Below are 9,890 nucleotides of genomic sequence, written 5' to 3'. Positions count from 1 at the left end.
GCCGAAGCGCTGCATGCCGTAGTAGTTGATGAAGCCCGTCTCCTTCAGGGACTTCAGGGCCTGCTCCACCTGCTCTTGGCTTCCTGAGATGTTCCTGACGTCACAACACAACACGGACGTTTCACACTCCATCCGTTCTGAACAGTCAGATGCACCACGGTTGACAAGGAGGACAAGGAGGACAATACAATGGAGGAGGGATAGTCTACTATCCTACTGTCCATCCAAAATATTTATTTTGGATTTTAGGATGCCTACCTGTAGGCATCCTAACCAATACCTGCTCCTTAAGAACCAGCATCTAAATTCACTGCACATCCCTAATATATAAAATATGACGCTCAGACAACGACCGTACTCGCTCCATTGCGGTTGATGACGCTCAACATAAATTGAAGGTAGTAGCAGCAATAACATCAACCATCTATTTGAGGTCACCAACATCCTGGTCAAGGTTACGGCCCCAACACCACCCGCCTGTGTGCACCGACCTGAGGACCACGGTGAAGTGATTGCCCTGGAGCTCCCCCAGCTTCAGGGGATGGTTCTTGTAGCAGAAGTTCCCCAGCTTGAAGTTATTCAGGCACTTGTTGAGGTGAGACAGTCGCTCTGCAGTGATCCTGTGGGGAGGGGGGGGTGCATGGTTACCATGTGCCGTGGAAAGTAAAGTCAAATCATTACAATTATCACACCACCAATAACGTGTAAAGAGGGAGGGAGTGTCCTGGTTCTGGATAGGTCTAAAGACTCACTTGAGAACCGCAATCTCCTGTACGGTGATGGCCCGCTTGTCCTTGGTTCCCATGTAGGAGAAGACATTCGGTCTGAGCCTGGAAAGACAAGCATGCTTAGGAATCTGATCTTGATCAACTGTGTGCACTGTTTTAAAAGGGGTAAAGGACCTCCACGAAACTGACTCAAAAATGATAATGTTCAGCTCCGGCTATTTAATAGAATACAATGAATATTGGATGTTTATCCATCTCCTCTATAAGGGTTTTTTAAAATGAGCCCCATTGCCCATATTCTTAGAACACCTTCGGGCACTCTGTGGTATGAAACTCATGTCACGGAGAAGCCAAACTGATGGCAAGCATGAAGGACCATAAAACCTTGTTTTACCTAAATGCTGGGAGAACCACATGAGTTGCAAGGAATAATTTTCTTTTTGTTTTCTCTTGTGTTAATGAAGTGCATTGGGGGGAGGGGGGGGGGGGGGATGTCCACACCTGAGGAACTTGGAGAGAACGTTGATGGAATCCATAGTGTCCTTATTCTCCTTGTAGAGGACGAAGTGGCAGAAACTACCACGGTTTCTGGGCCAGGAGTGTTTCCGCGGTGCTTTTAATGGAGACAAAACAACAGGTTATCGTCGGTCAAAGCGCAGACCCTTTTAGAAGTGACACAAATACACTGCCACTTGACTGTAGTTGAATCGGGCTGGTACGGTTCCGGATAGACCCAATAATGGATACAAAATCACTTCCTAACCCCGTTGTTAAAAAGCAGTACAGCGTACCCAAGCACACTCTCACGCTTTTAAGGAAAAGCGTTTAAACCCATGTCCATTCTCACTCCCAATATGATTTTCACCCGCCGTTTGAAAGTCATCATTTTAAAAGAAAACTGCTTCCTTTGTGCCGAGTGGACATCAAGTTCTTACCTGCTGTTGCTCTGACCTCTGCCCCCCGCCAGGGAACAGCAAGGGGGACGACAGAAACACGTTACTAAGTAAAAGCTGCTCACACATTTCTGTCTGTGTCGGAGGGGACAGGCCGTCGACAATGAGATGGGCGTGCAAGGGCTGGCGTGGCAGTGTTGGTTTTCAGAATACACAACTTGGGTGGGGTGATGAAGCCATATGGAGGTGCAGCACATTCACCCAGGTCACTAAATAAATCCTCTGCAGGATTAATTCTGCGTTTCCTGGTGGTTACTTTCCATGTTAAAACACTTGGCGATTTGTGTTTTGTAACAGACCATGGATACCACCGAAGAGTCGATTTACAGTCATTTCGACTCCATTTCAAGTGCACAGCAGTGTCGCATCTGTCTGGCAGCTCAAAGGTATCGCACAGTAGAAGGCGGAGGACATTTGAACCACTGCAAGATATGTAAGCGCTTGGCTTGACACAAAATCAAGGCTTCCAATGAGAAGCTTTATCCACGTCATTGCAACATGCAGGTATGTCATGAGACACATGGTCCTCTTCTGCATGCATGGCATGGTCTTGTGCTAGAGGCGCCCGTGGTGAATACATGCACGAGGGCAGAGAAAGCCAAGCTACACGTTCAAGAACATGCACCAAAACACCAGGAAAGGCCAGGAAATTTTAATCAAAGGTTTTCCCATTGTAGAAAAGCACTATAAAAATCCCATATTTTTTATTATTATTATTATTATTATTATTATTATTATTATTATTATTATATAACTTTGAAGCTAAATCTCAAAGTGATGCAAGCATTCAAAAGCTAGGAGTATGGTTGGCAATATCCCAACATGTGCTTTCTCCTACCGGCGCCGTGGCTTAGATGGTTAAAGCGCCTGTCTAGTAAACAGGAGATCCTGGGTTCGAATCCCAGCGGGGCCTTTTGGCATAGACAACCCGTCTCACCGCAGATAATGACACCGATTTACACAAACCATAGCGAAGAAGTCCGATATGTAAACTATATCATGCATTCTTCGATTAAGGCATTTAGGCGTGTTAGTCGTGGTATTTCGGAAGATTGTTTTGAAAAGTCATGGCAATACAGCATAGGCCTAAACACACCACACAGCCATACAAAGTGTTTCATTTAGTGAACATTTTGTACTAGAGATGCAGGTTGTTTCTGAATTCGAGAAGGATAGGCACAATTAATTGTTTCAGTTTAGGTAAAATTAACATAAAAAGTAGCTTGTGGATTTTTGTAAAGATTTGATTTTGCACATGAATGCTTAGATATGTGGTACGTGGTACATTAATAAAAACAATACACAGGCCTACAATGGCGTGCAAGTTTCTCCACTCAAGAGGCATAAATTGTGTAAATTGTCTGTTGCCTCTTAAGAACCTCAAATTATTTTGGTTAAAATAACATTAGCAAACAATGGTTTGATACATTTGGATTAGGCAAGTTTCTCCACTCAAGAGGCGTAAATTGTGCCCGGCCATGAATTAACGTTCATCTTAAGCGAGTGGTATACCCCACTGCTCCCTAAATCCTTCTACTTTAACATTTTTAAATGGTTAAAACTTTAACTATGAAAAATCTGCGTCAATGTTCCCCTTCATTCTCTATACATGCCATCTGAAATGCCAACATACCCACCCATACAACTGACCCCAAATAGAATGTCCATTCATATAGACCCTGCTCCTGACCCGTCTATTTACCTGCCAGGGCCTTCTTGCCTGCGGCGTGGTAGGCCACGATGAACTTGCGAGTGTCCCTCTCCTCAGTCTTGGTCTCCAGACCGGGGAACTGAGTCTTGATAGCCTTGTGGATCTGGGTCCGCTTCTCTTTGGTGTCGTCCACGACCTATCGATGGCAGGAGAGACAGACTTTTCATTCTCTTCCCCCAGAAAATAGTAAAGCCAAATTAAAAAATGTGCAAAAAGAAAATCACATTGTTTCATGTAAAACTAAAATTGATCATCTTGATGAACTGCATGAAATCTGGCCACCAGTATGTTAGAAAATACCTCAACGGTGCATCGACCTATGCGAATAGGGCGCCCTTCTTGCCATGCACACCCACCTCTATGGAGACGTCGCCCTCTTTGTTCTTAAACAGCTGCAGTTCCCCCAGCTCCTTCTTCTGCTCCTCGGTCAGGACATCCGGGTCTTCTGGTGCGGGCTCAGGCTCTGGGGCCTCCTGCAACACAACGTATATATGAGCATCCTGCATCGTTTCATCGGGGCCTGCACTTAATCGCTCAATCCAGACGTGGTCGAGGAATACGTCCATCTTAAAGGACCGGTGTGGGAATGACTGCAACTTACCTTTATGAAATACTGCACAGTCACTACAAAGATATAATAACGACATGCATATATATTATGGAAGTGTATGTGGTGATTTGGAGTTGTATATTTACTATAAATATGACAAGTGTTGGTTGTGCAATAGATTTGCGTTCCAGTTTGATATCTAAATAAAATGGAAGGAGTCTCTGTAAGTACATCTTCGATTTTCTCGACAACCTTTCAGCCGAATGTAAACCTCACAGATAGTGAGTTTATTGCTGAGGACCAAAGGAAGCGCAGGGTAGAGGTTGCAGGTTGTTTGGATGAGCAAGACCAGAGACCAGGCAATCGTCCTGTTCCGAACATTTTGAATGGCCACTGCACTAGTTAGTTCAGACGTGACTTACCTCTTCCTCTGGAGGAATGGAAAGGTCATCCAACTGCACAGTCTTGCCTTCTCTGTTGATCTCATGAACAACAAAGTCTGAATATCTAAACACAAAAAGCAAGATTAGGTTAGGTATTTGAATGGTTTAACCTAACACAATACTTTTAACTGCTGGATAGATCTTACCTCTCCTTCAGAATACCAGAGAATCCCTTATGCTCGCTGATGAACTTGAGAATGCCAACATCCAACTCTGTCAGGCCATGTTTCATCATGTCCGCAAAGGTCTCTCCATCCTCCTCCTCATCTTTGGGCATTTCCTCCTCCTCATCTTCCTCTTCGACTGGATGTTTGGAGTTGCCTCCATTATTATCATTAACCCTGGGTTTCTTCGCAGGCACAGCCTCCTCCTTCTCCTCCTCGGGACAGACGCGCTTTTCACCCCCTTGGACAGGGACCAGTGCGGGTTCCGTTTCTTCCATTGTCACCCCACCTAACAAACCAGTGACCCTATTAACATAAACGACGGTAAAAGTTTCATGGTTGTAGCGACAGCATACCGTGAGGCTGAAACACTACCATATTGTTGGCATTCACTTACCGTTATAGAAATGAAAAACACAGGCTCGGATTCAGAAGGAGGCAAATACTTCCTCCCCACACAGAACCACCGTTGTAATTCCAGCGATTGATTAGATGCAGGAACTACAAAACAAGGGTTAACGGATATAGAAAGACATTAACGCTGTTGTCAAAGGGTCAGTCTCAGGCAGTACAACGTGTGGCGTCAACAACGCACCGGGCCAAGCTAACGAGCTAAATATAATATCTCTAGTAGTGGGCAAACAGAATAGTGTAGTCAATCGTAAGTGCATATAAAATGTGCATGGGCTGTTTGTATTTGATAGCGTACCACCTACCTACTTGTGGCGGATTTTAGAGCAGTGCGCACAGTGAACGTAGCCAGATTTCCCTTGCACGTGTACGATTAATTCCGGAAACAGATCAGATCCCGCCCTAAATCCCGCCCACTACAAAGCTGCCAATCAAATTGAGGCGCCGTGTAGCAGGGTTTCGCCAACGTTTGTGACCATGCTAGCCTGTATGAAATACTTACCAAGTATCTTTTGTATGATATTTAAAATAAAAAAAACGAAGCGGCGTGTAAACATTGGTTCATAAAATGATAGATGCACATAGATTTGCGCTTTGTCGATGCAGCCGTTGGAGCAAAAAGTCACTTCTGAAAGCCGTAACCTCCTCGCTAATGGGTCAACTAGGACTGTTGCCGGTCTCTCTCCTACCGGCGCCGTGGCTTAGATGGTTAAAGCGCCTGTCTAGTAAACAGGAGATCCTGGGTTCGAATCCCAGCGGGGCCTTTTGGCATCGACGACCCGTCTCACCGCAGATAATGAAACCGATTGAAGAAAACCATAGTGAAGATATGTAAACTATATCGTACATTCTTTGATTTATGCATTTTGGAGTGTCGGTCGTGGTAGTTCTGAGAATTATTTTGAAAAGTCATGGCAATACAGCATAGGTCTAAAGACCACACAGACATACAAAGTGTTTCATTGAGTGAACATTTTGTGGAGATGCAGGTTGTTGCTGAATACAAGGAGGATAGGCCTAATTAATTGCATCAGCTTGCGTACAATTGCGCACATAAAAAAGTAGCTTGTGGCTATTTGTAACGATTTAATTTTGCACATGAATGCAAACATGTCGTGCCCGATATACATTAATAAAATCAATACATAGGCCTACAATGGCTTTCAAGTTTCTCCACTCAAGAGGCGTAAGTTATGCCATGAATGAACGTTTTTCTCTCTTCTGGCGATAGAGGGAGTGCGCGTCCTTGCAGAGACACTACAGGAGTGTGCGTGTGCGTGTGTGTCTGTGTCTCTGTCTGTGTGTGCGTATATAGTACTAGCTGAGTAGAGTAGTGGACAGAGAGAGAGAGAGAGAGAGAGAGAGAGAGAGAGAGAGAGAGAGAGAGAGAGAGAGAGAGAGAGAGAGAGAGAGAGAGAGAGAGAGAGAGAGAGAGAGAGAGAGAGAGAGAGAGAGAGAACCCGGCTGCCTCCGCTGAGCTACCCGCTCCGACTGAAGGGAAGAGGAGGAAACATGAGCTCCAGAAAAGGTGCGTATCTTTCAGCCCACGAACATATTTGCTCGTTTTGGTTACAGGCATGTGGAAGGAAATGGCGATACTTTCGCAATGTAGTTACGCTGTATTTTGATGTTTGGTTAATGATGCTGGGACCCCACGGGAAATCCCGTCTGACTGATATGTGCTATGTGTTACGCTTCTCCCTGACCTGTCTCTCTTAATCCTCATCCGCACCCGGACGTGTATCATCACTGTCACCATACATGTCATCCTAACCCGAAAGTGATGGCTATTCAAGCCAGAAAACGAAGGCCAAAGGGGAAGAAAGAAAAAACGGCTCACCATCGGAGGTAAGTGGGGCGGGTGGCGGGGTGGGGGGGGGCTGCACTTGATAGAGTGGGCGAGATGAAGTGTTTGAGCTTTGTTGTGTTGTGTGTGCATCAGCTCGTGACAGCGGGTCTGGCCATATGACGCTGGGAACTGGCATCGGTGCCGATGCGTTGGCAGTGTGTGATATGGGTTCATGTTTGGCGAAAAACACACGGAAAAACACACACACACACACACACACACACACACACACACACACACACACACACACACACACACACACACACACACACACTCACGCGCGTGCACACACACACACACACACACACACACACACACACACACACACACACACACGCACGTATATTCACACACACACACACACACACACACACACACACACACACACACACACACACACACACACACACACACACACACACACACGCACGTATATTCACACACACACACACACACACACACACACACACACACACACACACACACACACACACACACACACACACACACACACACACACACACACACACGGGGGGGGGGGTCTCTTATATCAACAGTGCGTCTCATTTTGGCATTCGTAAGTTTATCTCTACATTTTAATTCGAGTGGTGACCCAGTATTGGAGGAGACTTTAACTTGGATGGGGGGTCGTAAAGAAGATTTGCCAGATGTGACAGCTTGGCCTCGTTGCAGTAATGACAGCTTTATCCACAAATGGGCTAGGAGAGCGATTCTATCGACCGTTACAACCACGTTATTTGGCAATATCTCCCACGTAGCCGATTTAAAGTAGCACAAAAAAAAATATGTACGTGATATGGTTAATACATGCATACATGCGATCGCTCCCCTTTTGCTTGATACACAAACCGGCGTTGGCAGCATGAATTTCCCTTCCGGATATAGCGGTCGGTGGCGTGTTAGCGCGCACGCCGCAGTGGCTATGTAAAGTGCATGCGAATCGCCCTGGAGAGTATATGGGAGAGAGCCGGTGCTCCATGGCACCGCGTTATTGGCGCGACGTCACCGCCAGTCGGAAAGCATCAATTAAGAGACACGTCTGGCATTCGGCTTACGGCAGACCGAGACAGTCGTCCGCTGCCTCTGGACTGACATAACAGCCTAAATTAACTGTAACACTTTGCTACTTCCCATGAACCATTACCGATTGCAAACCGAGAATGTCTCAATATGTGTGGTTATTCATGTTAAGGTGATTGTCAGATACAATGTTGCATGCATATGTTTTCCAAGTGCATGAGACACAGTGCTATAATCTATCTAGCTACTCATGGGTGTATGTGTGTGTGAGTGTATGTAGGAGCATAGAAGGATATACATGGCATGGTATTAACCTGGGGTACTTTCCTTTCCTGATTGAATAATCAATAATAAGTCACTGTTTTATTGACTATTCAACACTCATGGACAAGAAGATTGTATGCTTCACTTTTCTCCTTTGGCCTCCTTGTCAACTGGTATGACCTAAACGGAAAGTACACGATTCATTTAATATATTCTGCTAAGACTGCTGATATATTCCCATTTGTATGCCAAATGTGCCAGTATATACATGCGTCAGAAGTATCCCTCAATTAAGTAGTTCCTCATTCAACAGTGTGTACAGTGTGTGTATATGAATAATGGACAGACAGCGGGGAAACAAACTTCCTCTTCCTAATATGAATTTCATTAGGCACTGATATGGCCCTTTTTTACATTAGCAGTAGTACATACACAAGCGTACACACATACATACATACAGCACACTCGCACACACGCACACAGAGTCTCCTTGTCCTACAATCGTTTCTATGGATTAAGTTGTTTCCTTCTAGCTGTTATTGCTTCCTCGGTCTACCGTGGCACTGAAAGCAATGCGCTCACACAAAGCTATACTCATGGCACCTGAAAACCTGTAATTGGTTTTCACTAATCATTGTTGATTAAAGATGGTAGCGCCCTGTGGCCCTGTGACTCAGCAGGTCCTAAGCGCTGCCTTTGTTAATCCCCTATTGGTTAGCAGGGACCCTAACCAAAGCCAAATTGTGGCTTTATGCATTCAAATCCAATGGCGGCCTTCAAAGTCAGTTGGGGAAGCCATTGTGGGCGAGAACAGGTCGGGGGCGTGGTCACGAGGTCTAGCTCGAACGGATGTGTGACAATGGTATAGGTATCCGTATATAGCTTGATAAGTGCTGTCTGGGAATCTTTATGGCCAAATCTGATAGGCTGAGCCTATCCAATCATCGTTGTACTATATTCTGGCTAGAAGCGTTTAGAACACAATCAAGCCAAGCCAGAATATGTAAATAAAGACAGCATGAAATGGATGCTCTTTTGTGACTTTGTCAAGTGATATTTATTTAGTACATGTAGTAGTACTACTGTAGTACACGTATGTAAGTATGTATGTATGGCAAAATCAATATCACAATTCGTAACAGTGAACCAGATAAGAAGATGACTGGGGATGTGTGGGGATGCTGAGATGGTATCTGGAATCCTCCAACATGGCGCAGAGGAAGAGGGAACATCACACAGCACATGACCAGCGGTGAGACGAGGGAAACACTTGTCTCACTGTTCCCCCCACACACAGCACAGTGTGTTTTCATGCCTCCAAAACATCCATGTGTGTGAAGCAATGAACACAACACAAACCCCTTCCTGTATCAGTTGAGGGCGCACATGCCAGTGTAAACATGTGCTCTCTCGCTCTCGCTCTCTCGCTCTCTCTCTCTCTCTTTCTCTCTCTCTCTCTCTTTATCCATCTGTCTTGAGGGGGGAACAGTGAGACATTGGACACACACTGTGTGTCGAATGTGTGTCCTCTTGGGCTCTTTTATGCTTTGTGTGTGTGCATATGCTTGCATTTTGTGTGTGTGTGTGTGTGTGTGTGTGTGTGTATGTATGTATGTATGTGCTTGTGTGCATATGCTTGTACAACAAGCCAAGGAGTATAGCTGAGATTATCAATCTTCCTGCAGACAGAGGGATGCTGCTGCCCTCATCAATACTGCTGCCTAGAAAGAGAGAGAGAGAGAGAGAGAGAGAGAGAGAGAGAGAGAGAAAGAGAGA

At 45.3% G+C, this 9,890-nt stretch overlaps 1 protein-coding gene and 2 non-coding genes across 3 annotated transcripts; 2 read left to right on the top strand and 1 right to left on the bottom strand.

The window, feature by feature from the left end:
* Positions 1–3: 3 nt before the first annotated feature.
* Positions 4–5,360, bottom strand: LOC311372902 (pseudouridylate synthase 7 homolog; the record flags this gene model as incomplete). Its single annotated transcript, XM_084489831.1, has 10 exons — positions 5,266–5,360; positions 4,947–5,050; positions 4,532–4,855; positions 4,365–4,449; positions 3,749–3,865; positions 3,384–3,528; positions 1,230–1,341; positions 753–830; positions 492–620; positions 4–94 (listed from the first exon to the last, which is right to left on the bottom strand). Coding segments are annotated over exons 3-10 (1,053 nt in total), but the record flags the coding sequence as incomplete, so codon positions are not given.
* AC3HAE_042760 (transfer RNA threonine (anticodon AGU)) lies at positions 2,521–2,594 on the top strand. The gene has a single exon. It is a non-coding gene; the product is annotated as a tRNA-Thr (tRNA).
* Positions 5,361–5,650: 290 nt separating the features above from the next.
* Positions 5,651–5,724, top strand: AC3HAE_042759 (transfer RNA threonine (anticodon AGU)). Its single transcript has one exon. It is a non-coding gene; the product is annotated as a tRNA-Thr (tRNA).
* Positions 5,725–9,890: the final 4,166 nt, after the last annotated feature.

This window comes from Micromesistius poutassou, assembly GCF_964030765.1.
Source record: "Micromesistius poutassou genome assembly, contig: SCAFFOLD_5412, whole genome shotgun sequence".
Classification (NCBI taxonomy): Eukaryota; Metazoa; Chordata; class Actinopteri; order Gadiformes; family Gadidae; genus Micromesistius; species Micromesistius poutassou.
The sequence above is the reverse complement of the archived record's forward strand: the minus strand, read 5'-3'. Positions and strand labels throughout refer to the sequence as shown.